We start from the raw sequence: 27,686 nt of genomic DNA on the forward strand, positions 1-27,686 counted from the left end.
CTGTCCTTACTGAGCAGAATGTTTTGCTGTGATGTATTTTGTCTTGCTCAAAGCTGATTTGCAGTGACACTTTGGGGAGTAGTCTGAGCTGGCTAGTGCCACTTCATATAGTGACATTTTATAAACTCCAGGAAATATTTTCATAAAAGATTAAAGTGTATATTTGAACTGCAGAGATTTTGATTGTTAAGAGGTGAATGATACCCCTTTGTAGCATCTTCTGATCTGATAATAGCTCACTCTTGCATGCTGAGTACAAAGGGAAGGATACACCTCTCTGAATGTACTTAAGCAAGCAGGCACTTAGATGACTATCAGCAAGACAAGTGTGATAGCCTTTCTTTTGAGCAAATTTCATACTGTTAGAGAGCTTTGTTTAGCTGTATGTATAAAAATAGTGGGCAGGACAATTTTTTTGTAAACTCTGAAGTGCTAGAACAAGAATTAATCCAAATACTTCTGTGTACATGTAAAAATATAAGGTGTCTAACTTATGTAACTGTATATGTATATTGGTCTTTAAAACCACGCCCTCTCTTTGAGTTGCCAATTTGAATTTAGATCTCGAAAGAGCAGCTTGTTCACATTGTTGGTCTGGGGAAGGCTCAGTAGTCAAGACTTCTTCATTTGTTAATGAGTTGATCCTCTTTTACCTTTTGTAGGATGGTGGTCATGAAAATAGAGTAAACTGTGTGAGATGGCATCAGGAGAACTGTTGCTTATATAGCTGTTCAGAGGACAAACACATTGTGGAATGGAACACACAGACCTGCAAAGTAAAGTGGTAAGTGATGCTGGTTTTCCAGTGTATTTCCTCCTTCACAGGTTTTAGTGAGGCCCCGTTGGAAATGCTGCAGTCTGCTATCCAGGCTTCGTGCCCATTGTACAAGACTGACTGTTGACTGTTTTTCTGAGATTGGAAGTGGTTTTATTAAGGGATAAAAGAGTAATTCTTGTAGTTGGCTTTCTTCCTCTGTGTATTGGAAAGACTGGATGAAATAAGTAACTGTGCTGAGAGGGATTTGGGTCTCCCTCCACACCAACTTTTAGTGGGACAGACATGGGCTTCCAGTCACTTTTGTAACATTGAAAATTCTACATTCTAGAAAATACACTTGGAAATACAGGGGAGCAGATACTGGGGCACCTCATCCCATTTAAATCCGTTGCACCCACCCAGCTTTGCTCAAAGGGCCTTGCTGTGATGATATCCACTTGGTTTCGCTCTGTACTGATGTGCAGTGGGGACAGTTCCACTTGGCTGTCTGAGCAGGCTGCTACTGTTTGAAGTACTGTTGAGCAAAATAGAGCTTAGTGCAGAGTAACAAGGTGTCTGGTGTAGGCATTTACTATTTTGTAATAAAGTCAGACTGTTTTAAAACTTCAAAGAAGAAAACAAAGATTTCTGTTAACGATCCTGGTTATCTTACTTCAAAAGAAGCCTAGTGTGTGATGGCACCTTGACCTTTCTCTTCTGCTGTTCTTACTTTTTTGTAATATTTCCCACTGTTGTGTTATTCTTACCATAGCTCTACTGGTTTTGTTGAAGGTGATGTGAGCAGTGCACAGTAGCCCTCTTTGGTTTCCCTAGAAAACAGATGCATCCTTAGGTTGTGTTGAGACCTTGTGTAAAGTAAAGTAAAATCTGCAGGGCTGTAACATCTCTCTCTAGTCTCCTCTTAGGACTGAACACACCCAGTTCCTTCACCTTTTCCTCTTGCATTACATGCTCTAGTCCCTAAGGCACCGTCATTGGATTTACTCCACTATGTCAGTGACTTTCTTGTACTGTCCCAAACTGGCCGCAGTGCTCAGATGCAGTTCCACAAGCGTTGCACAGAGGAGAGGAGTCACTTCCCTTGACCCGCTGGCCACACTCTAGCTACTGCAAATCAGTATGGGGTTAACCTCATTGCCACAAGGACTCAGTGCTAATTCTTGTTCAGCTTGACTGTGAGGACTACAAGCTCCTTCTCTGCAAAACTGTTTTCTAGCCACTTTCTAGCCATTTGTCCCCAGCCTGTGGGATTTTTCCATCCCACGTGCAGGACTTCACATTCTCCTTTGAGATTCTGACAGCTTGTTTCTCAAGCCCACCGAGAGGCCTGTGAGTAGCAGCCCTGCCCTGCAGCATATCAGCTGCTCTCCCAAATTTGGTATTCAGTGTGCACTTGTTATTTGCATTCTGTCCTGTGTTGAGGTCATTAATGAAGACATGGGCAATTACTGAGGATGTTAAGCAGTATTGAGATATCCTTAGGGAGTGACACCAGTAACTGGCCACCAGTGGGACTTCATACTAGTGATCACAACTGTTTCAGCTCAGTGATCCAGCCAATTCTTATCCCTCCTTAGAGTCTATCCATTCAATCTATGTATCTCTAATTTGTCTGTAAGGATACTACATGAGACATTGCTCAAGTTAAATGGCACACATGGCTCTCCCCTCATCCACCAAGAGAGTTGTCTCATTAAGAAGACAGTCAGGTTGGTTAGGCATGATTTGCCGTTTGTAAATCTGTGCTGGCTTTTGACCTTTGTGTGCCTGGAAATGGCTTCCAGGTGTATTTGTTTCGTAACATTCACTGTTGTTTCCTGGATTCTCCTTCTTGTGGATACGTTTTGTCTCTTTTTCCAGTCAACAGAAATTTCTCATCAGCTGTGGCCACTCAAAATGACACTGGCCTCAGCACTTCTGGATGCATCCTATTCAGTCTTAGAGTTGTGTGTGTTGGTTTTGTGGTTGTGATCCCTAATTTGATCTCCCTTTACTGCTGGGCGTGCTTTGTTCCCTCTGACTGTAGGTTTGGGAACATGGGAAGCCTGAGAGACTTTGCTCTTCAGTGCTTTGGCTTTGTTTGTGTGCTGAGTGGATCCCTACACTGTTCAGCAGCAGGCCCATGCTCTCCTCAGTCATCATCTTGCTGTTGCTCATGTGCTGTATGTAGATGTCCTTTTGTTGAACTTCATATTCCCTGCTGGTTTGAACACCAGCTGAGCTTCAGATAATTCTGTCCCTGCATACCTGGACAGTATTTTTGTATTCCTCTGTGTAACCTGTCCCCACTTCTACCTTCTCTATACTTATTTTTTGGGTTTTTGAGTTGAGTCAGGAGTTACCCCGTTTCCTAAGTCAGCCTTCTGCAATACCTGGCAATTTTCTACTCATTGGAATGGACCACTCTTTTGCTTTGAGGAGGTTATCCTGGAAAAGCAGACATCTTTCCTGGGCCCCTTTGCCCTCAGGGCAGCCTCTGGTGAGATCCTGTCAATCAGTTCTCTGAATGAGTTGCAGTCTGCTCTTCTGAAGTCCAGGGCTGTCATTCTGCTGTTTATCTTGCTCATCTTTGCGAGGGTCTCTAAATCTATTGTCTTGTCTTGTGGTTGCTATAGCTGTAGGTTGTCATCAGCTGTCACGTCCCTCACCAGTTCTTCCTTGTTTCTTGGTGTGGTTTGTTTTTTAATATTGTTTTGGTTTGTTTGGTTGGGGTTTGTTGGTTTGGATTTTTTTTGGAGTAGTTGATCCAGTAAAGCACCCTCCATAGTCTGGCTGTAAATCACTTGCATCAAGAAAAGGTCCTCAGCACTTGCTAGCAATCCCTGGGTCTACCTGTGCCCTCTAATGCTGCCCTTCCAGCAGTTGCTAGGGTGGTTAAAGCCCCTTAGAAGAACCAGGGCATGGGATCATGAAGATTTATCTGTTTCTTTATTAATTGAGCAATCTGTAGCAGATGCCCACCCCATCACTCTTATTGATCTCTTCTCATACATACCTGTAAGTTCTCCGCTGGTCCTTTGACTGTTTCAGAGGAAAGCTCTGTGCATTCATGCTACCCTTTTGTGTGGAGAAACCTCTCTCCTTTTTGCTTTCCTGGCATGTCTTTGCTGAAGTGGCTTCCTAAAGGTCCATTTATTGCAGCACTCCTGTCTTGTGAGCAATCCCACTGTCTCTCTGTGATCCCAGTGAGATCAAAGCTCTGGAGCTGCCCCTGGATATCTAATTCACCCCATTTGTATCCCATAGCACCTGTGTTCACACACAGCTACGTGAGATGGGTCCCAGTCATGGTGCTTTATTGGGAAATGTGAAAGTTTTTCCTGTCATGCTTCATCTTGGATGTTTCTCTCTGCCCCTGTCCCGTACTGCTGGGTTTTTTTGGGGGCATGTGTTTATGAAAGGTAATTAGAGGCACCGTATTCTTTAATTTAGAAGAAACAAACAAAAAGTCATTCCTGGAGCGTATACATTAAAAGTACATCAGTAATATAAGATCATGCTTTTTACCTGAATTTTTTCTTTGGCCCTACCTAAAGTAAATGACATTGGAAAGAGTAGAAGAAAACAATTCTCTAAAATATTACCTAAATTAATGAGACTAGAAGGAGCAAAGGATCCAAAATAAATGCTCACGCCCAGTGTGAGATTGCCTGCATTCTTTAACACTTGTCAGGACCTGGAAATGAATCCTTACGTATCCCACAGACAATTGAGGATGGGTGCTCCTGGGGTAGAGCAGTGTTCAACTGCTTTTGATTTGCAGGCTCCTAGACGTTTTCCTGTAGAAGTGTGGGCTGCTAGACAGGGAATTGAAACCACGTGGCCTTAGGCTTGACTTTCTTAATGACTGTAGAAGTCCATAGAACCGCGTCGGGAGGTCTGTGCTGCACACATTGAAACCTCTGGCAGAGGGACAAGCTGTCGGGGAAGAGAGAGTTTCTGAAGAGGCAGAACAAGGTACTGGAGGGAAGTGGTCTAAAACATTCTGGATGACTTCTTGCTTCTCTGGTTGTAGCTTTTTCATGTCTTAGATACTCTGAAGCATTCCGTATATCTCCTTATGCAGCTTCTCGTTTCATTATATCCTGTTTAAAACTCTTTCCTGTAAAATTATATGAGGAGTATCCCATTAGCTTCTATGAATTCTAACCAAAAGTGATACAGTGACTGACCTTTGTTTTGGAAGACAGGAGAGGTGCTGCTTGGGCATGTGCAAGTTATTTGGAAGTATTTCTAGAGCAGCTGTTTAAGGTCAGTGTGATGGGTTGTAGGGTACTTCCTGTCTGTAAAGGGTTTGTGTTAAAGCTTTCCTTGCAGTTTTGTCCTGTGAGAAATGTGTAGTACTCTGACTCCTTCAAAGCAGATGCAAGCTCTCATGACAGCATTTTTTTAAAAAAATGTTTATATTTTTTAAGTAGTGCTTTGAACCCTGGAACTTTAAGGCAGAGTTTCATACTGTCAGTGTCATTGACAGAGTTTGGAGGAGGAGGGCCAGAAACTGAATGGACCTTGAAACTCTGAATTTTAGTGTTGAGAACGCCTTTCTGAAAAGATTGGTGTAAGCTTTGTGGGTTGTGGTCCAAAGAGAAGTCTTGATATGGCTCCTCTTACCCTATTTTGAGTAGTAGAGAACTTTGAGAGAGAGAGAGTAGGCAAATATTAAATAAATGTCAACAGTTGTTCAGTATTAAATAATTTTATGTTTTTGAGTTGCTGAATTTTTGTGTAAACTAATTTGAAGGAGAGGAGCAGAAACAGAATAGCTTTGACCTCATCTTTGACTACTTAAATATATATATCTTTAACAATTTCTGCCTTGAATTTTCCTGCATGATTGATGTGGATTTAGAGATTATGCTAATTATTACCATTTTTTCCCTGTTTCTTCATCTTTCTTCCTTTGTACAAAAACCCTTCAACCAAATTCTAGCAAGTGGAAAGGCGACAATAGCAGTGTCACCTCTTTATGCATCAGTCCAGATGGGAAAATGCTGCTGTCAGCGGGTAGAACTATAAAACTGTGGGACCTGGAGACCAAAGAAGTCTACAGAGTAAGTAACTTTGTTGAACTAGATGCACAAAAATACCCTTCTTGATTGGTGACATTACATATCTAGTGTTTCCTGATAGGACATATGAACATTTCATTGGGTGTGAGGAGACAATTGGCAGTTTTGGGATTGCTGGAAGCTGTTGCTGTGATGATACCCTCAACTGTGGTTTCAACTTGCTGAGAGTTGAATGAGGACATTAAATTCCTTGGCTGTGTCTGAGCATGCTACCAGCACCCTTTCTCAAGCAGAAAGATGGATGGTGTCCTTTCTCACTGGGTCTCTTTCTGATGCCTTTCTAGCAGGAGAACTGACCACAGAATTGGTTACTAATGGAATGGGTTTGTGCGTGAGCCTCCTGACTTTTTTCATGAGTTCCTCTTTAACTTTGCTAAACTTTTTATGTAACTGGTGGCATTGCCAGTTGCTGTTGAAACACTTGGAAGGCATAGGAGCAAAACCCTGAGCAGGGCTTAGACATGAGCAAATTATGATGTTTTAGCTCTTCTGTAAATGTAGTCATGTTCTCTTGCCTGTTAGCAGATAGGACGCAGCTAGTCTCTGAATCTCCTGGTACTTACTGTCAGGTAAGCGTGTACATATGTGCTGCTACTGTGGGCTTGCTGGCACATGACAACTACTGTGTGTGTCTGCATCCTATGATGGCCAAAACTACTTACAAAAGTAGATCATAGAATCATAGAATGGGTTGGGTTGGAAGATGACTGTGATAGTTTCACTGGGCTGGCCCTCACCTTAAAGATGATCTAGTTCCAACCTCCCCCTGCCATGAGCAGGGACACCTTCCACTAGACCAGGTTGCTCAAAGCCTCATCCAGCCTGGCCTTGAACACTTACAGGGAGGAGCATCCACAGCTTCTCTGGCCAATCCAGGGTCTCACCACCCTCACAGTGAAGAATTTCTTCCTAATAACTAATCTAAACCTGCCCTCTTCCAGTTTAAAGCCATTTCCCCTTGTTCTATCACTCCCTGCCCTTGTAAAAAGTCCCTCCCCAGCCTTCCTGTAGCCCCTTCAGGTACTGGAAGGCTGCTATAAGATGGCTCCCTGGAGCCTTCTCTTCTCCACGCTGAACAGCCCCAACTCTCTCAACCTGTCCTCACAGATCATCCTTGTGCCCCTCCTCTGGACTCACTCCAGCAGGTCCATGTCCTTCATACATTGGGGGCTCCAGAACTGGACACAGTACTCCAGGTGGGGCCTTATGAGAGTGGAGTAGAGGGGTATAATCCCCTCCCCTAACCTGCTGGCCACACTTCTCTTGATGCAGCCCAGGACAATGTTGGCAGATTAAAGAATTTTTTTTTTTTTTTTTTTTTTTTGGAGGGGGGCAGGGTTCAACATTCCTGGTGTGTCAGCAGACCCATGTGTTCATCTTACAGTTGAGAATGAAACTATGAATCTAATTTCATTGTAAAAGCTGAAGTGTAAAATTGTGTGTGTGGGAGAAAAAAGTAGTGCTTTCTGATAGTAGCAGCAGTGGATTTGATGGTGCATGTGGTGTCTTTTGGATGGACTTAATCCCAATGAATTTGCCTTTGATTCCCCACTTTTAAAATTCTGATAAATATTTGGAGGGTCAGAAAAGGTTTCATTGAAATACAGAAATGCAAGGAAGCTGATCACTGGTAAAAAAAAAATAAAGTCACTGAAATGTCCTTGTTGACTTAGTAACACTTGAATCTTTCCTAATGTTCTCTGTTAACTAATGTTTTAATTTTTGCCATATGACTGCTTATGGCAATCATTGAAAGATTCTTTTTTTTTTTTTCTTCTTTTAGCATTTCACAGGCCATGCTACATCAGTGTCATCATTAATGTTTACCACAGTGAAACCTATGAATGAAAATAAGCCCTTTGATGGAATTACAGGGCTTTATTTCTTGTCTGGAGCTATACATGACCGATTACTGAGTGTATGGTATGTAAGCTGTTCATAATTTGTAGCTTTGATTATGATCAGTATTGAGGATAGACTCAACAAGTATGTTCTGAACTCTGTGATTAAACAGAAGGTTAAGCAAAAGGGGCACTCTGGAGAAATGCAGTGATGATCTCTTAAGTGGTGGTTTCAACTCACTGATAGTTGAATGAAGACATGAATTTCCTTGGCTGTGTCTGAGCATGCTTCCAGTTGCCGTTTGAATCGCTAATGTGTGCCAAGAACATACTGTGTAATGGGCTTCCTTGTTCTTCATACTTTCTGTAAGGTTTACACTAAGGTGTCTTGCTAAATTGGGAGTTGGGAGCTTGCACTTGGAATTTAGAATACTTTCTAAGCTGCAAACTGGAATTAGACCATGAGTATTTTTGGGTGGCGCAGATACTACCACAGTCACTGGTGACTTGTAGGCTTTATGATGCTTTTCAGGTGCAGAGGGTGCTGTTTGTGCCATGGTAAATAGTGTGTACTGTTTGTTTCTTCCAGGCAGATCAGATCAGATAGGAAAGAAAAGAATGCTGTGATGTCTTTCACAGTAACAGATGAACCAACTTTTATTGACCTGACTGTATCAGAAGTCAAAGAAGAGGTAGGACCAATAGTTTGTCACCAAATACATTTAAGTTTTCAGTTGTCACATCAGTTTCCTTCTAAGGGTGTAAAGAAGCTGGGTTTGTATTTGGCTTCTGTTATGAACAAATGAGATCTGAATGCCAATTCGCGGGCGTAAGAATATTTATTACAGGTGCATTTATAAAGCTGATAGTTTGAAATATTCATTTTCAAAGGTGCTAAGGGCAAGTTCAGTGTTTTCTTCATAAATTTTGCTTGTAATGGGAATGTCAGTTGTTTCCTATTTAGAACAAGTTAGTGATCAAAACAGTTGTTAGAACTTGGCAGCAAAAACCGCACAAAAAAATATTTCTAAAGATGCAATTTGGACATGGTCCTGTTTTTTGTGATGCCAGGTGGCTTTGGCGGTGTAACAGCATTTTGAATTAGCTGGCCTTTAGTGAGTTAAAGTGGCAGCGTGCATTCCCCGAGTCTCAATTTCAGCAAGTACAAGTCTTTCAAAATAGTTGTCTTATGAAAAAGTCTGCATGTGAAACATGTTCACCAACTGTTTCAGTAATTATTTAAAACATTTTTTCCTGCTGCCTTTAGATTCCTTTTCTAAAAACAACAAACCTATATTTTCTAAAGTTTCCAGTTGTGCCCTCTTACTGCATGTATTGGAGATAAGAATATTCTGTAACATACACCTGTCATTCAATTGCTCAGAGCACTCATCTTGGTTTCTTTTCTCTAAGTGTATTTACTGTGTCAGTGCCTTTGTAGACCTGTACCTCCAGACATGTTGGGTACCATATTTTTGGAACGTTGCTGCTTATGATCACATATGTTTGCTACTGTTCAAACTCTTCAGATTTGGATATATCAGTAGTGATACAGTAAAGTACAGTTATGAGTCTCCTAGTTGTTGTACTAAATGTTGCTGAGATGTTAGTGTCTTTGTTATGGATTTAGTTACATCTTTAATGTGTTTAGGTACAGGAAAAAAGTCAAATCGTGACTGTGCAGCTATTTCTTGCTGTCCTGTACCTATAGGAGGTTTGTCCTTTGAGCTAATTAAAATCTTTAACTGTGCTTTCTTTCAGCCTGTGAAGTTAGCGGTTGTGTGCAGAGATGGGCAGTTGCATTTATTTGAACATATCTTAAATGGGTAAGTTAGTATTCATCTTGAGGGTGTCTTTGGGAAAGGTCTGGGATTACTATAGGGCAAAGTTCAGTCTTGACATGCTGCTGCCTTTAAGCTCTTGTATCTGTTCACAAACCAGGTTCCATATGGTTCTTTGTCATTTTCGGAGAACTTACTTGCTGGGGCCTGTGGTATTAAGTGTTGCTTTAGCCAAGATTTTGTGACTGTGCCTCACCTTAGCTATCTGTAAAAGGCACAAACTCGCTGGAGTTTGCTGAGGACCTGCTGATGAAAGGTGCTTAGATGTCCAAGATATTGAAGTGTTTAAGCTAAACCTCTTGGAATTTTTTCATTCCTTTTCAGTTATTGCAAAAAACCCTTAACATCAAACTGTACTATCCAGATAGCAACGCCTGGAAATGATGGGGACTCCACACCAAAACCAGTCCCTATTCTAGCAGCTGCCTTTTGTTCAGACAAACAGTCTCTGCTGCTTGTGTATGGAAACACCTTACAGCCCATCATAGAGAAAGTGGTATGTAAAATGTACTGGAGAGTTTTTGGATTTTGTAATATGGACTGCATACTCCTCTCAGTTGGGGGGATTTTTATTTATTTATTTAAAATTACATAACAAGACAAAGCTTATTCCTTTCCCCTCTTCTGGGAGCTGTGACTGTTTCCCCCGAGCTGTTCTGAAAGACGATTTGTATTCTTCCATTCTTTCAGTTAAAATACAACTCAATGTTATTGCTGGCTGTTTCTTGCCATTTCAGCTGCTTACTGTGTTAGGCCATTGAAACTGTTCTTAATACTGTTTCAGTTTACCTGTGTGAGCTTCTTGGGAGAGCATAGAGATCTGGTAACAAAAGGCAGATGTGCAAAGCAGCTGCTGTTCTAGAGTGAAAAGTAGTTCATTGTACTTAATACTTCTGGAATTTGTCCTCATCTTTTAGTAGTGTAATGAATCACAGGGGTGAATCTCAAATATACTAACTGGTTTTGTTCTTGTCTTTCTAGTCTCTGAACACCACTGAATCCCACGTATGTTTGATAAGAGACATCCAGAAAGTGTTGTCACTTAAAACAGATGTTGCTGTAACAAAGGTGAGCTTTGTCTGAAATATGATTTTGCTCCTTCTCTTGTTTTACTTTAGAAATGATAGAATTCACTGCTCTTTTTTAAAATGAGGTTGGATTTCTGGATGGACCTGCTTAGAGCTGCAGTGGTAGCTACAGATGTCCCTAGCACTCAGGCAGGTGTGGGTAAAGTGTGTGTCCTGTCTGCTGTGTGTCCTAGTATGCTCTTGCACAGTTACCCTCCTGTAGCTCATAACAAGTCCTGTTCTCAGCAGTTCTGCTTGATCGATAGGACTGGCTGATGGTTTCTTTTCTGCTTGAGATCAATCCTTCCCCTAGACTCTGACAGTTTGTACAGCCTCTTTGACCCTCATGGTTTGGAGTGAAGGTGGGATGACTTTGTTTTAGAGTCTAAATAAAGCGTAATGGAGCATTCAAGGGTTTGTCCTTTTGGCTCCTTCTCGAGGTGGCCTTCATATATGTTCCTGCTCACAGGGGTATGGCACCTGGGAATCTGTGCTTGACACTTAGAAGACAACAGTGTCCACTGAGACCACTTGCCATCATTTTCTCTCATGCAGGATCCCCTGGGGGTTTAGAGACAGGCTGTGAAGTTCTTAATCAGTGTGCATATTCAAGGCCTTGAAGATTTGAAACGCTTGCAGTATCAGTGAAGTGAGCAGACAGCGCTGTTTTCCTAACCCTCAAGTTACCTACTGGATCTGGTGCTCTGCCAGCCAGCCAGGGTTTTGTGCTGATTCCTCAGTCAGGGGGCTGGTGGGTAGCAGAGCCGAAATGCAGTGAGAGGTGTAGGAACTCCCTGGCATGCGGTGATGATGCCCATCTTGGTTTCGCTTTTTGCTGAGTTCCAGTGAAGACCCATTTCTCTTGGCTGTCTGAGTATGCCTTGTGGGGAGAAGGTCAGTGATCAGTGTGATGAGCAAAGGGGCTGGGTAGTATTTTAACACCAGTGCTGTTTTACAGTAAAATCATTGAGCCACAATTTATTTTTTTTCTTTTAACTTTTACACACACTGCATGGAAGATGCTTTGCTTACTCTATTAGACTGTATCACTGTTGTGGGCACGCAGCAGGGCTCCCATAAGTATAGAAGTTTGGGCAGGTACTTCAAAAAAAGGCCTGCACAGAAGTGCTGTGGTTAAAGAAATGTTCTGGAAGTAGCAGGTAGTATTCTTTATATTCTGGAAGTGGCATACTCCTTACACCCTCTGTGGGACAAGGGGGCACTTGGTTTTTAAGTATATTGCCATTAAAATTCAATCTCCTGTGTGTTCATTGAAGATGGATATCATTATTTGTTTGGTGTAACCTAAGGTTGCTCTGTCATTGTGGTCATAGTCTAATTCAGACTACTGAGTTCTATGTCTGAGCAGTCCCTACAAGAGAATTGGTGAGGTTGATCAGATCTTACCTTCCAGTAGAAGCTGAATTAATCTGCGTGTGGTTTATGGACCTGACTATCAGTATGTGCGGTATCTGTTGCTAGCGAACGTCCAAATATTTGTTGTTGGATGCAAACACTTAGTTTGATGAGTGTTATGGAAGAAGCTTGTGAGAAAAGTTGTTCACAGGTGATTCCAAAGAGGCTGTTGTTTTAGTTAATTATGAAAACTGACTGTTGCTTGAGGTTATTAATTGCTCTTAAAAATGTAGGGTTTTCCTAATATATATGTCAAGAAAATGTGTTGTGGCAGGTTGGTTTTGCCATTCATGTGAGAGTCTCAGAATAAAATCAGTATTTCAGATTGGAAGAAAGCTCAGGATATTAGCAATTCATGCAAATGTGGTTGTCTCTGTCTACTAGGTAAAGACTCCTGTTGTGAACTCGGACACCAAAGTTCTAGTACCTGGCATTCCAGGACATAGTACAGCTGTCAAAACTCCATCCTTGGGAAAGGAGAAAAAGAAGAACAAGAGGAAACCGGGAGAGACAGAGGTAAAGTGCTTCCTCTTTTAAACACAGCAATAATAGAGAAACTAGAATTTTAGGTGAACTTCAACTTGTTTTGTTTGGTGTGGAAGCAAAATTAGTGATATCTTTTTGGAGGAAAGAGACTTGCTCTGCTCAAAACCTTTCCCTCATTCAAGCCCTGTGCACCTTGCCTGTAGTTTTGGCGTGTTCCTGCAAACCTTTGTCACGTATTTGTGTCTGTCTGTCTGTGCTAAGGTATATTACTGCTTTGCAGTCAAAACTTCATCTTCTTTTCTCAGGCTGTTCTCTGTCAGTACATTTAAAAGAACATGCAAAATTTGTATTATTTTCCAACAGAATCAGAGGGGATGCTGTAGGTTAGGTACTCTGCTTTCAGCTGATGTTTCTGAGAAACTGCACTGAAACAGACCTGCCCTTGTTTCCCCTCTGCAGGAAAGCATTGAAGAGCGCTTAGAGGCGTTGGATATCGATGTGAGAAAAGTCAAAGCTCCAGGTGGCCTTCCACAAACAGATAGCTTCGCGGTACTTTTGGTTCAGGGCTTGGAAAGTAACGATGCAGAAATCTTAAATGTAAGTGTTACAAGATCATTGCATGCTGTTTAATCTTTTCACTGAGACTTGTGGGGAGCCTTCCTAAAAGCCAGGGAAGCCGAACAGTCAAGAACCTGATGTTTCCCCCAGCTGCTTTTTACTGATTTGCTGCTCAAGGCAGCGGTATTATAAATGATAGTAGCAGTGTTACTTTTTTGTTGTTATCTCCCTTGCTTTCTGAATCAGTCCGTGAACTTTGAGGCACTTCTGCTTATGATAAATTTGTTATGTGTCAGTTCAGATGTTTTACAAGCTATTTTACTAATGCAGCCATCTTCCCTTTAGCTTGAGCTGGAGCATAATCAGTGCTTAGTCTCCTGAGTGGAGTTTCCAAGTAGATACTGTTTGAAAGATGCATTGATGACAACAGTTTCAGTTGAAAAGCTTACTGTTGCACTTGCTCTAGGAGGAAATACTAGTTCTGGGGCAGGAAAATGCAATCTTGGGAACTTGATGCTGAATAGAAGTTCCTTGTCACAGATATATTGAAAGGCATTTATTTACAGAAGTCAGGCACAGAAAATAGCAAGGCTGGTGTCAATGTGCCTGTGATGCTTCATTTCTAACATGGGATGGGTGGGGTAGAGGCAGTGCTAGATTGTTTTAAATGGGTTAATCAAGTGTCTTATTTTGTTAATTGCAGCTGATGTGAAAAATTTAACTCCTTTTCATAGTAAATCTTATTTTACTCATTATCCTCATCTTAGCATAGAAAGGGAGTGGAGTAGAAAAAGAGATGTAAAGCCAGGACTTTTTGATTGTGCTCTTTGCTCGTACACATGTCAAAACTGAATGATTTTCTGATCATATTTTTCCACTTTAACAGAGAGTGCTTAACACAAGAAAGGAGAACGTAATAAAGAACACGGTAGCCAGAATGCCTATACATGCTGTCATTCCACTGCTGCATGAGGTAGGAGAGGCTGTGTTTCTTGTACTGCCATACAAGCCACGCTTGGTTTGCATTCTAGCTGGGGAAAATCCGGGATATGTCTCTCTCTTTTTGCCAGTTAAGTTGGTTTGATCGTTTTACAGGACAGAAGTTGTTCTTAATTTCTCCCTGATAAGCTCTTATCTTCTCTTGCTGAAGCTTAACCAAAGGACAAAGTGTCACTGCCAAAGCTAGGAAGAGCATTAGATCATGTAATATTATCTTAAATGATTATGTGGGGAAGAAGAAAAGGAAGAGAGATTAAGCTAAAGCTTGTTTACTGCATGGCAACAATTACCATTACATCTTCTTTTAAACTGTTAAAATGGATGATAATTTGAAACATGAAAATAGCAGTGCTCGCCAGAGCAAGTTATATGAGCATAAATGTGCTAGATTCAAGTGAGAGAAAGAAAAACAGAGTATGTACATAGAGCAGTGAGTTCAGATAGCACTTGGAAATTGAGGGGCAATTTCTTTCCTCTTTTGAAGATAGCTCAGAAGCCCACTTGCTATATCTAAGATTTGTGACATCCCTTAGTAATAATTTTGAAAGGGATTTGGCTTCTGAACTGTTTATTCGGTGATACTCCCAAAAACAAACCTGTATTTGGACAGAAATATTTAAATAATTGGGGCTTTATCTAGACATGACTTTGTTTAAACTGTCAGTTAGTTGCTCTTGTTGTGTGAATGACGTTCTATAACAGAAGTTACGAGATTTCTCTTATATTTTAATGTGCTGGTCTCAAGTAAGATTTAAGTTTTCTTGTGGTACTAATCTTAACTGAATTAGGCAGATGTCCTGGTTTTGAATGTTTAGACTTGCTTTAAGCATGTGTTGTGACACCTCCTTAGAATGTTAATGAGATGCAGTGTTTCTTCTCTAGCACCTCTGTCAGACAGTCTAAGTGGAAGTCTGGAAGTGTTTGGCTCTATAGGATGGACAGATCGTTGTGTAACTCTCTTCTTGAGAGCCTGAGATTTGTTCTTTGTTTGGCCTTTACCCGATATTACCATCACTTATTTCCCCAACTTGTCCACCCAGAGAGACATATAAACAAAGGGATTTCCTTCTACTTATTCCTGCCAGCTTTAAGTTTCTCTGGACATATGTGACCTGTTCAGAGTTAGTTTTATTGTAATAATGAAATTTGGCTGCTGCAATTTACCAGCCTGCATGCAGGGTGGTAGAGCCAGCCGTGTAATATTCTGGAACCTGGCAATGGTTAATCCTAGCAAACTTCAATTGCCTGGAGATCTTTCTGCCCCAATATTGGGGCTGTCACATGATGTAATGTTGAGGTGTTAAACTCGTTACATGTTTATTACTTACTGCTGCCTATTTTTGTCCTTTTAGCTTACGAAGAGATTGCAGGGCAACCCGTACAGGTAAGAGAAAACTCAACTACAGTTTAATTCACCTGAAACATTACGTGTGTGTGTGTGTGTGTTATGGTCCCTCCCTCTACCTATGCAATTGATTTCCACAGTAACTGTAATTAAATTGCAGTATCTTGAGGTGACAATTCTCACTTGTTTGTAAGTGTAAAGAGGAACTTTTATTAAGGCAGTGCTTTGTCAGGATGGCTAAAGTGAAATTAAAAAGGGATAAGGATATCTGAAATAAGCATATAACCCCGAGAATGTATCTGAAGTCCTAGAATATAATTACTGCAGACCTGATCAATATTTTTAATAATAAAATAAAAACTATCAGATGTATAGCTTGTTTGGATTAATTATCAAATATATTTAGACATCTCCTGGTATTGTGTTTAATTAATAACAAAACCAGCTTTTCCTCCTCCCTCCCCACATCTCCTTACACTGGTATAAGGATAGCTTTGCTGACACTAGCTGTCCTTAATTGTGGTGCTTGTGTTTCTATGGGGTTTTTCTTTAATAAAAATTCCCTCATTGTAGGTGGAGAAAAAAGTAGCATGCTTTGGTCTTTTATTCATTGAAACCTCCCATAAAAGATAAACAGAAACACAGACCCCTGAACATGTCTAATTTAATCCCTCACTTAAGCATCTGTTCTTTTCCTAGCAAATAACTTACACAGGTATCTCCTCTGGACAGCCAAACTGTTTTATCCCCCTCTGCATTTATCTTTTTATATAATGAAAGAGGAGCACTTTCTGTAGAACTATTTATCATCTAGAATCTTCTCAGCCAAATATCTCTTTGGTATAATTTATTTTTCTTTTCCAGTGCCTCACTAATGGTTCGATGGCTGAAGTCTGTTTTTACTCTACATGCATCTTACCTTTCCACAGTAAGTATTTTGTATTAATGCTAATACATGTAACTAAAACTAAATTTAAATGTTTAAATATATGTATATTTTTCCTTCAGGAATCTGTTTCCTGCTCTCCACATATAGCAGTGCCCAAATCAATGTGCAGAGGGCTGTGCTTCTGCCATTTTTGCCAAATTGCTGCACACGGGTTATAAATTGTTTGTCTTAGTCATTCATGACATAATTATAGTCTTCCCAAAGTCAAACTGAGATAAGTTATGTCATACCTGTGAGAGTTAGGGAACAAAATTACTGTCAAAGAGTAATCTAGGCTGTGTTGCTAAATCTTACAGAAGGAAATTTGCCTTGCTGTTGTAGTGCTCATCCTGAGACTGTCTTGGGCCTGGATAGATTTATAGGTGTGCCAAAGTTGGCAGGGTAGTAAGTAACGTAGTAGCTTCTGGGTTGAAGTCCAGCCCTGTCTTAGAACTTGATGGATAGGCACTCTTGCTCAGTTAAGAAAAAGGCATTTTGGCACTGTTGGTCCTTTCTCCCGTTTATTATTGCAGACGTTGCTGAGGCTGCATTTGTACACTGCTGTATATTCAATTCCCATTTACACAGCTTCACAAATAGCACTTTGACACCTGCTTATGGCAGTAACTGTGGAAAGGAAAAGTAGTGTAAGAATTGCTGTTTTGAAAGTAGAAGTGTTTCTAAACATGGCTAAATGTTAATTGATTGTGCTGCAAGTGGTTTCTGTGAACCCTCAGCTCTCCCTTCTGAGGCAAGGATGGCTTGCCCCAAATGTACAAAGGTAGCTTAAATATTTAAAAATAAGACATGTGAGATGTGTTGGTTAACAGCTTCATGTTTCTTCATCCCTCTCTTCTCCCAAGTTACCAGACCTTATTCCTCAGCTGGGAATGCTGTACCAGTTAATGGAGAGCAGAGTAAAAACTTTGCAAAAGCTTTCCCGTCTGCATGGAAGACTCTTCATTCTTGTCACCCAGGTGAGTTCCAACTAAATAACATGGGATGTGTAGAAGAAGTATTGTTTGCAGACTTAACCTCCTGTTGTGATTACATCTAATGGGACTTGTCATTGGGAGGTTAATACAGCTGTTGTACAGCTATACTGATAATGCTCAAAGCAGCACACTTAGCACTGACTGTCTTGTCAGTCTGTGCTCACTGGAAGTGTTACACGTGTTTTCCTGCAAAATATATCTACTGACCTGTAGAGTTTTAAAGGGCAATAAATAGGAGGTACTGGGCCACTTCAGACCAGATGCCTCGAAAAGTTTACTTTGTCATTTGTACTTCTTTGGCTATTAAACTATTACAATAAATGAATTAATCCGTGTTAAACTTAATGTAGGCCTAGTTTACGTTGTTAGGAGTTTTGTTGACTTTTAAGGCTGGAATATGTGATTGCATCTAAGGCTAATCTGCAAATTCCATTCAGGTTGCAGCATCGGAAGCAGCTCAGGATGTAACTGAGGTTAATCAGACCGCAAAGCTGGTATATGAGGATGGTAAGTGTTGAATGCGAGGTGTATCTCAGCTCCTGAGTTCACGTGACAGCTGATACTTGATGGCTGTTCATCGTGCTCCTGTGCTTCTCTGTTCGTGTGCAGTCTGCAAGTACAGAGTTTTTGTGGGAAGTCCATGGCAGGAAAGTCAGTAGTTAATGATGTAGGTGTCTTGTAGTTGGTCCATCTGTCCTTCCTTCCCTCCTTCCTTCCTCTCCTTTTATGTCCTGTCCCTCCCTTCCTTCCCATACCTGCTTCACAAATTAAGGAATCAGTTAACTGAAAGTTCAGTATGCTGCTTAACTTCACTAGCAACCTCAACTTTCTAGTGTTAGCTGCCCTTCTACTGAGGTAGATACAGTCAAAGCACTTTGATGTTTGAGTCAGCTGGACTCATAGTAGTGTGGGTGTCGGTGTGTGTGCCTGTACGCTTCCATCTTGGCCTTTTTTTTCTATGGCAACTTCATACTGTGTAATTGTAACAGAGGGGACTTCTTCCTAATTCAGGTTAATCAACCTAATCTTCAGGTAGAATTAGTTTTGGCATTGAAGTAGCACAGTTTGGAGACTTAGTGGCATGTGGGGTTGGGCTTTGTTTGCACAATGACATTTTAAAGTCTGTTCTCCAGATCTGACATACTGTTTTCTCTTTGCAGAATCCTCAGAGGAGGAAGGCTCAGATGATGAGATGATTGCAGATAAAGACTCTGATGTAAGTGGAGCTGGATCAGATCTTTTGCCATTTGCTTGTGACAGTCCAAGGTTCAAACATTCCTGTTTATTTTTTCCCCAGGAAAACTGGGATGAAGATGAAGAAAAAGAGGAGCAATCTGATGAACAGGACATGACTGTTGAAAAGGAAATCAATGGTGATTCTGATTTGGAACCAGAAAATGAAAGTGAAGAAGAATAGCAACACGAAAGAATAATTTTAACAGTTTAAACAAGTGGGCCACCAAACTCTAATTCTGGATCATCTTGCTGAAAGATGCCATATTTGCATACAGGGAGTGCAGACTCGTGCACGGCCTGTGTGCAGAGGCACATGTGGGGCACTGTGCATTTCCGAATCCAGAATGTTTAACCATGCCAGCCTTCTCTCGCCCTGTTTCCCTGCGCTTACTTATAGAAACATTTCTTCCACCTCATGGTCGGATTATGCCTGTCACGTGGACATGCATTTGTATCTCAAGTGAAATAAATCTGCCACCGCTGTTTGTGTGGTAAACTTGGTTCAGCTTTACATTGAATTTGTTTCAAATATTCAAGGATCAAAGACAACTGGTCTATACCTTCTTACTATGCTTCAGTTAGCAATAGCAAGTGGGCATCCTGCTGCATTTTTAAGAGAAAACCAAACAACAAAACAGAAGGAAGAAAAAAAAGATATTTTTGTAATATTTAAATTCTCTACTGAAATTCTTTTCTCTGCCCCCCCCCCCCATCCCATCCTCCATTGGTTTAGTCATGCCTTGGCAATACCTAAATGCCAACCTGACTTAAAAATGACTTTTTCTTTTTTTAACAAATTTGAACTTAAGACTTTTCTATGTATAAATCAGTGACTTTTCTTGTGCTTCAAAAGGACATTAGAACTATCACTGGCTCCTAATTTTGTTTTAATGGAGGCTGTATATAAGTTTAATGCTAACCCAGATGATAGACACTGTGTTGAATCGGGTGGGGAGAGGGGAGTAGCACAGGGAAATGAGAAGGTGAATGCTTGTGAATACGTAGCGCACAGCTATACCTTTATTACGGATTTTTAATCTCTCAGTGGCAGAACAAGGACAGCTATTTGCTCAGCTAATGGAAGCTGAAGTGGTGCAAACACATTTTTAAGAGCAAAACAAGGTAAAGGTTTGAGCCATTCACCAGTATAATGTACAATAATATATTTGTCTATAAATGGAGCTGTTGCAACTAAATACCACCCTCTTTGTAAAGTGAATAAATATACATCTCCTTTACCAAATACCTGTCCTGTGGTGTTTGTTGAGAGAGACCTTAGGTAGCTAAGGGCGGTGGTTAAGGAATGAAATGCTGTTTGTAGAAAGCAGATTTCTAGTGGGGGAGGAAGCCAACCTAAAAGGCTATAGTGTTCTGCAGAGCATCTGTTGTTACTGATTCCTTGGCTCCCTACCTTTCAGTCCTCTCCGTTGGTTTGTCCACGGCTTGGGGATTGCATCGGGATTGCAGCGTTGTCTGGAGGCCTCGGGGGTTGTGTCACTGGCAAAGCTGGAGGAGACATGTTCTGTCCTTGGAGAGCTGGAGGTAGAAGGGCAGCGGTTGGAGGCTTCTGGTCTTTGGAGGTTTTTAACTGGCAGTATATTAGTGTCTTAATAATTTGTAAAGCTGGGCTTTTTTATTTGAATTTTATTTTATTTTTTTAATTTCTGAGGTGCTGTGAAAATACATGGCAGCCCTTGTGCAGTGTCTGTACTCACGCAAGCCACCAGCTTAGGCTGAGCTGTGTGTAAGTTTTTAACCAGTACTGATGTTACTGTATGCAGGCAGGCTTCCAGTCGGGCAAAAGAGGGATGTGAATGAAGGTCTGTTGTATCTCAGGTCAGTGCTGGTCTGCTGAGCTTTTGGGGGGTGGAGTAACACAAGGAGCAGCTGTGTTGGTTGTGCAAGGTCCTAGATTTATCTCTGTCCCAACCTTTCCAGAAGTCAAAGCGGGAGCCCTGGGCTGGGGTCAAAGAGCAGGCTGAGCATCTCGGCACCGTTTGGGTACGGGGAGCAGTGGCTTTGCAAACCTGACACGGCTCCCCATTGTATCTGTGAGGTAGGCTTTACCTGGGTCCATCATTTCAGTGCACCAGAAGCATGTTTGTTGTAGGAGTGGAGCTGTGGGAGAACCTTGCAGCAGGAAGAGGAGGGGGATTTCAAGAACATTTTGTTTGTTCTTTGGTCTTGCCAACATTGAAGTTCTGCAAATCTGTTTCCGTATCAGACAGCAAGGTGGTAGCAGGGGTATGAGTTCTGGTCTGCTCTGGTGTTATGACAGCCAGGTCACACTGTCCTCTCTGCCTGCATCATCTTTGAGCATCTGTTCTGTGTGAAACTGTTTGGCTATGGCAACTGCAAACTAGTTGGTTCCATCTGCTGGTTCCAAAAATTCCCCTCACTTTAGAGCTGATAACAGACAGTTCTGTGCACTTTCTAATCCTTACAACTGTTTATCTGCAAAGCCAAGGTCTGAGCCAGCTGTTGACTAAGCTGTTGGTGTCTTCCTTCATCTTCCAAAGATGCAGCATCATCTGGAGAAAGAGGCTGGAAATGGGGTAGGTCCTGCCTTGCAGCCCTAATCCTGGTAGTTTTGGAGCAATGAAGAGCTTAAGGACAGAGCAGCTGTTCATCCAGAGCAGCAGAGATTGGTTGAGGGTTTGTGTAGAGTCCAAGGTGTGTCCAGAGCAAACCTCCACAGTTGAGCAGTCAACAAATCAATGGGGTGGAAACTCCAAGGCGTATTTTTGTTTTTATTTGCCTAACTAGTATTGTGTCCCATTTACAGGTGTGTATTTAACGTCCGTCCAGGCACCACTGCACAGCGTAAGGGATTTTTGTTTGCTGTTTTTTTCCCTGTGGTGATGCCCTTACTTCCAGGTTATGGAAGGAAGTAAACTGAGTGTGCTGAGGCGCAATGCTGTAGCTGGCCAGGGGGTGTCACACCGGCTCCACAGAAATTCCTCGCGTTACGGGGCAGCAAGAGCAACCTGTGGATGGATGGCAAAATCGCCTTGTTGCTAAATGCACCCTGCTGTAAGGCGGTGTGGCTCCCATTCTCGCCTCTTGTTATGGTCCTGCTTCTGAAGGGACTTCGTACTACACCAGGACTTGGTGCAAGAGGTGCTTGTTGCCTCGCTTGCTAAATATTTCAGTGGTTCGTTTGATTCTCCAAAGTTGGGTAGGGGAATAAGAGCTGCCTGTGTGGGATGTGCACCCATATCTGTGAAAGGTTCTGCTGTGTAAGGACTTGGAGTGTGGATGTTTTGCTCCTCATCTTCCTACATGCTATGGGAAGTGATTTAATTGGTTATAAAAAACCAAAACTTTTTTTTTTTAATCCTTTAAATTACTTTTGCTAATGACTTCTCTGTCCCAAAATAACTATCTCTGTGCCCTTGGTTAAGAAGAAGCAAACAAAAGCAAAACATGTTGTTGGAGACAGGGTAGAGGAGGATGTGGAAGGGGAGAAAAGAAGGAAAGATTTAGGATGCACAACTAGTTCTTAGAAAATTCCCCGATTGCTGAGAACATCAGCACGTAGACATTAGAAAGCTGCATGTGACAGTTGTGGAGATGGTATGTAGCTTGGTAGCCAAGTTGTAGTTGAGACTGTTTTGTGATGACACAAGGGCTTGGAACTGTATCCACCCTTCTTGGTGTGGGAGCTCTTTGGTGAGTAAGAAAACTCATTCTGTGCACAGTTCTGCCCTTTGCCCTTTAACCTGGGCATAAACCAAGATTAAGTCTCTAAGAAACTCATCTGTGGCCTTTGGGATGTTGGTTCCCTGCTCCCTGGAAGGAGGGGGCTGGAGAGAGATGATTGTGGCAGGCCCTCTGTTTCCTTGCCGGTGCATCCAGACGGATAGCTGTGGGACCTTGAACCATCCAGGAGACTCTCTGCTTCCCTGGTTTGTAGGAAAACCAGATGTTTTGTGAGGTAATTTATGGTAGGCAGCTTAAAACTTTAGTTTTGCTTTAGAGAGCAGTATGATTGACCTGGAAGGAAAAATTATTCCTACACCTCCAGTCTGCTAAAAGTAGGTGACTGCTACTTTGGCTGGTTGCCAGGTGGCCATACCCTTCCAGGTTGGGATCAGTCTCAGCATCTTCCTCCAGGCATGTAGGTCTCTCACTCTCTAGCTGGGTGTGCAGAGCACCTGGAATCACTGAGAGGGCTGCTGGAGCTGTGGTTTGGAGTTGATCTTGTAAAGCAGGTAGCGCATAATATTAAATTACTGTGTCTGGATGCCCCAGCTCTGATGTTGTGACAGCTGTGGTGATTTTCAGTTCATTTAAAGCTCTATAAGGGCTTGTTTTGTACTGGAGAGAGAGATCCACTTCCTGTTGGGGTTGCAGAAATAAAGTGTGGGAAACCACTGAACTCAAGCAGAGGAAATAACTTGCCAAAATGCATTTGGTTGTTGTCAGCTTGATTATTTTTGACTCAATTGCTGCCTAAAACATAGTCTTTTTTTTGTGTCTTTTCTCCAAAACTACCTTATACTCAGCCCTTGCAAAATCAAGAAGATCATAAAGAAAATCCTGCTTGTAAGAGAGCCTGGGCCTCTGCATGAGGCAAATTCTGTCCAGGTGCCTTCATCTCTGCTTCTGTTTTGGCAGCAAGATACAAAATTTCTCAGTAAGGAGGTACAAGGGATAAATAAGATTTGCCTGAGTGAATCTCATGTTATCTAGGAGGGGTGGGGAAGTAATGGTCAGACCTGGAGCCTATCCAAAGCTCTTCTAGTCATGGAGATGGGGTTAACTAGGTTATTTAAAATACCTTGGCTTGGTAATGAGCACTCAAGTTATTTAGGAATAACTTAAGGAATTAATGGTGCATTTTGTCCTTGAGAAAAGCTCCAGGGAGGCTTGGACAGGAGGGGGTTGTCTCTAGGTTCCTCCCACGGTGGTTACTGCACACACAAGCTTAGGAGCCCTTTGATCTCTGCACCTGTGAATTGGAGGACTGTTTGCTTTCATCAACATCAGAGAGCACATGTCTGTTGGTTATTTTAGTGACTTTCCAAAGTCTCTGCAATAAAACAGCCAACAGTATTTTGGTGCCTGATGGCACGTGTCAGAAGGAGCAGGCTTGTGCGTTTGTCATGCTCTCTCGCACATAGTAAACTCATTCTTTATATTCAGCCATTGGCCAACGGGGGGCAAGAAATGATTTATAACCATGGCAACAGTTGCTGTGGGGAAACTGGCATCAACAAGAATCTTTTTCATGTCCACATCAATGAAAGTATTAAAAATCTGCCCACTCTGAATTGGGTTAGACCATTTGTGACACTTCCCAAAAAGGTGTAGAGGTAAGTCGGATTGAAATGATATCACACAGACTGACTGGTACAGGAACCGATGACCCTTTCAGCTGCCTCAAGTTGGAAGTTGTTTTCTGCCCTCCAGCTGAATCTGGGTTTTCTGGGAAGGGGGGTTGACAGAGAAGGTTGGTAGAATCTGCTTTAGCTGGAGTTGCACTCTGATTTCTGTAATGCAAAAAAATCTCATGGTGTGAACTTGAGGAATGTAGGAACACAGGTATTTGTAGTCGCTGTTTCAGCTGACTGGCTTCCAGCACTTGTAGTTTGGAAGGAGCTTGGGTCCTCTCCAAATCTGCAGTTCTCTGAAGCTTTATCATGTGTTTAGGTCCCTCAAAGCAAGGTGTATAGCTGAAACAGAGTTTGTAGATACAATTAAAGATTTGGAAAAAGGGTACATCTAGTGAGGGAAACTAGTAGGATGAAGGGAAGGCTGTTCTGGAAAATATGAACTCCGGTGGATGCTTCAAACTAAATGACTTTACCCTCAAATACAGGGAGTTTCAAAGTGACAATTCCTCATCTATTGTCATGTTTATAGGAAGGGGTTTTCCCTCTTTCTGTAAGTAAATTGCTCTCTAAGGTAATTCCACAGAGGACTCCCTTTGTAAGGCACTGACACCTGTGCTTGCTGCTGCTTTGTGAAGGGGTCTGATAAGAATTCTGGAGTTCGGTTGATGCTTCTGGGGGTTGTCACCCCTCCTCCCCCCCAGCAGCATAAATTCTAACTTAGTTTGTCAATCTTTGCTTATTCTAGATGATTTTTTCTAACGTGTATTAGTGCCATGACGACCACTGCTAGAAACTGCAAGCAGAAGAAAACCAGTGTGCTCTTGAGTGCACAGGAGGCTTTGGCAGCACACCTCTGGATCTTCCAAAGGTGCCTCGCTGGCGTGATGATAAGCCAGCCTGATGCATGATGTGCTGAACCTCTGTAAGACAGGGAAAATTAGTGGTTGCATTTCTATACAATTAAAGCCTGACTGGAACAGCACTAGGTGGCATTGGCTCCTTCTTGGTGCTTCCAACATGTTGCAAGTAGGAAACCATGATGCACAGACTGGTGGGCTGATTAACATCCTCCTCCTGTGTCCTGGGCAAGGCCACCCTTTTCTCTGCACCACAGGTCAGAACTGCATGGGTCACTGCTCTTCATGGATGATCTCCTTTTAGTCTGGCTGTCTTTTAGGAGAAGTGCATATTGTTATGGATGTAAGATTGCTTTTAGTTCAGAAGTGGTGCTTGAATACTTTGCTTTTCTGGAAGCTTGAAGTTTGAAGTGAGATTTCAGTTCAACTTGGAAACAGAAGAAATTAATTTTGAGCAAACTAATAGTTCGATGCACAAAAAACAGAGAGGGTGAAGTGAATTGAAGAGAAATTTTGAAGATTTTTGTCTGTTTTTATTGGGGAGAGGCTGAAGCATTTTATTTTCGTATCCTAACAGAACGTCTAACTTTCTTTGGAATTGATTGTTTTAAAACTGACTTTCATATTTTCATTTAATCTCCTATAGGTCCTCCTAAACAATCTCCAACCATGTCAGGCTTTTTTCTTTGTTTTGTTTTGTTTTTTTACATTCAAAACCATTGACTCCCTTTTAAATTCAGATTCCAACTTGAACACTGTATTTCCTAACTTGGTCCTGGCGAGGAGGTAGTGCAGCAGGCAGCAGTGCAAGTGAAATCCTGCATCAGAGCTGTTCACCAGATGCGATGCTCTCAGTTCTTCATGTTGTTCAGAACTGCTGGGGAAAGCAGTGGTGTTCCTGGGACTAATCATAGTCCAGCATTTAAAAATTGATGTGTTGATAACAGTGCTGTAATCCAAACTATTTTGGGAAGGGGGCCAAATGTCGGATTGCTTCTGTTATTGACCAGGCAGTGAAACACCCAATATACCCTCAGAAGGGGGAATACAGCTTTTGGGGACTGGAAAAGACCAAATAACCATCGAGGCAAGGCAGGTTTTCTTCTTGTCTCTCAGTCCACAGTTCCAAGCTATTGATTGCTTTGCAGAATGGTGGGAAGAATGCAGCTAACACAAAACTGCTGTAGTACTCCACCTCCCTCTGTGCTGCCTGGGATGATGTGGTCCGTCACACAGGCAAGCCTCTCTTGAACATGACTTTTGTGCCTCTGTCTCACACCACACCAGTCTATCTTCTCTGTGGGGAAGGCTGTTGCAATGTTCTTAAAATGTTGGGAGTGACAGAAAAAAAGAAAGAACTTGATGATCATCTTTTAAGTAAAGCAATTATAGCACTTTTGGAAATACACAGAACTTAAGTGCAATGCTGAGGCCAGGTACGGGAGCTGATGTCGCCGTGTCACTCAGGAGAGGAAATGATTGATTAGAAAAGGCCTCTAACTTTGAGGCCCAAGATTTATTTTCTCCTGAGGATTGAAGATTAGAGCCTTAATTGCATCTGCCAAGAAATGCCCTGAACAACAAAAATAGGGCTTGCTGAGTGAGGTTCCAAGTGTCACCGCATTATGGCTGTTGAAGGATTAGAGTAGATTCTCCTGTATAAATCTTCCTTCCATTAATGTCCTCAGTCAGCTCGACACTTTCAGTTGCTGGCTTAGCATCTCCTAAGAGTGCCTGCTCTTGTTCCTCTGAGCATCCCTCTGTTTGTCAGTCCTTCCTTTGGTTATCACCTCTCACTTGCCAGGGCCAAATAAACAGCACCATTTAAAAACCAGCATTTAATGCTGTTTTGTATGATAGTTCTGTAATATCTTGAAGAGAGGGGGAGCCTTGGGGGGGGGAGTCTTACCTGCTCCAGCTATCTTAAGTGCAGCATTCTGCATTTCTGTACTCTAAAAGGGTTTGAAGTATGATTTCATGGGGAACAATTCTCAGTATGTGAAGAGAGGAAAGGGTGATGGAGCAGAAGGGAGGTGTATACGGGTGTGAGAAATTCATGTTCATTACAGGCAAGGGGGAAACAAAAATGAGAGACTGTGCAAGTTCAACTCTGCTGTGTGTCTCTGGGGAAGAACTCAAGTGCAGCTCTGTAATTTCCTTTTAGAAATATGAATACAGCTGCAAGCGATGAGAAGTCTTAAAACAGCTGCAGATATCTTCCTTTGCTTTTCAGGCCTTGCCAAAGGGGGCCTCTAGGAATTACCATAGTGTTTTATACTGGTACCTCATGCCTTTGTATCTGAGCTATCTTGTAGTGATTTGAATGTGTTCTGTGGAGTCTGGTCAGTCCAAATTTCTCTTGGAGCTTATGTGGAGAGCCTGTTTTTCATCTCCTCTTGCCACTACAGTGCCAGTGTAGCAATGTCACTTATGGTGGGTTGACCTTGGCCAGTTGCCTACCCAGTTGCTCTCTTGCTTCCTGATCCTCAATGGGACATTGAGGGAGAAAATAAGATGGTAAAAAGCTCATGGGCTGAGATAAAGACAGGGAGATCACATACCAATTACCATCATGGGCAAAACAGACTCAACTTGAGGAAAATTAATTTCTTCCTCACACTTTTCCCCTTCCCAGTGTGGGTACTCTCCATGGGCTGCAGCCTGTTTCACAAAGGTAAGAGACAAGGTGTGCTTAATGGGAATTTGTGAACTGGCAGGTGGGATGGGGCTTAGGTCACCTGTCTTGTCCAGAGTCTGGTCTCTGGCTTTGTATTTCAGAGTAAGGCATGGGAGCCCTGACATGGACAGATACAATATCCAGTACCTGAGGGGACTACAGAAAGGCTGGGGAGGGACTCTTTACAAGGGCAGGTAGTGATAGAACAAGGGGCAATGGCTTTAAACTATAAAAGGGCAGGTTTAGATTAGTTA

General features: G+C 42.0%; 1 protein-coding gene and 4 non-coding genes across 5 annotated transcripts in view; all 5 read left to right on the forward strand.

The window, feature by feature from the left end:
• Positions 1-19,270, forward strand: part of WDR43 (WD repeat domain 43) — a gene marked incomplete at its 5' end in the record, with an annotated part of 20,367 nt that extends 1,097 nt beyond the window's left edge. The window contains 16 exons of the mRNA XM_010162340.1: positions 663-784; positions 5,709-5,829; positions 7,631-7,770; positions 8,278-8,380; positions 9,450-9,514; positions 9,854-10,025; positions 10,511-10,597; positions 12,397-12,528; positions 12,958-13,095; positions 13,943-14,029; positions 15,408-15,439; positions 16,265-16,328; positions 17,192-17,305; positions 17,761-17,830; positions 18,484-18,539; positions 18,621-19,270. Of these exons, the coding sequence (XP_010160642.1) occupies positions 663-784; positions 5,709-5,829; positions 7,631-7,770; positions 8,278-8,380; positions 9,450-9,514; positions 9,854-10,025; positions 10,511-10,597; positions 12,397-12,528; positions 12,958-13,095; positions 13,943-14,029; positions 15,408-15,439; positions 16,265-16,328; positions 17,192-17,305; positions 17,761-17,830; positions 18,484-18,539; positions 18,621-18,740 (1,623 nt within the window). The remainder of the gene's footprint in view (positions 1-662; positions 785-5,708; positions 5,830-7,630; positions 7,771-8,277; positions 8,381-9,449; positions 9,515-9,853; positions 10,026-10,510; positions 10,598-12,396; positions 12,529-12,957; positions 13,096-13,942; positions 14,030-15,407; positions 15,440-16,264; positions 16,329-17,191; positions 17,306-17,760; positions 17,831-18,483; positions 18,540-18,620) is intronic.
• Positions 1,197-1,273, forward strand: LOC114818300 (small nucleolar RNA SNORD53/SNORD92). The gene has a single exon (XR_003766132.1). It is a non-coding gene; the product is annotated as a small nucleolar RNA SNORD53/SNORD92 (small nucleolar RNA).
• Positions 5,972-6,055, forward strand: LOC114818301 (small nucleolar RNA SNORD53/SNORD92). Its single transcript, XR_003766133.1, has one exon. It is a non-coding gene; the product is annotated as a small nucleolar RNA SNORD53/SNORD92 (small nucleolar RNA).
• LOC114818302 (small nucleolar RNA SNORD53/SNORD92) lies at positions 7,892-7,975 on the forward strand. The gene has a single exon (XR_003766134.1). It is a non-coding gene; the product is annotated as a small nucleolar RNA SNORD53/SNORD92 (small nucleolar RNA).
• LOC114818299 (small nucleolar RNA SNORD53/SNORD92) lies at positions 11,396-11,474 on the forward strand. The gene has a single exon (XR_003766131.1). It is a non-coding gene; the product is annotated as a small nucleolar RNA SNORD53/SNORD92 (small nucleolar RNA).
• Positions 19,271-27,686: the final 8,416 nt, after the last annotated feature.

This window comes from Antrostomus carolinensis, unplaced genomic scaffold (assembly GCF_000700745.2).
Source record: "Antrostomus carolinensis isolate BGI_N321 unplaced genomic scaffold, ASM70074v2 scaffold27272, whole genome shotgun sequence".
In the NCBI taxonomy this organism is placed as follows: Eukaryota; Metazoa; Chordata; class Aves; order Caprimulgiformes; family Caprimulgidae; genus Antrostomus; species Antrostomus carolinensis.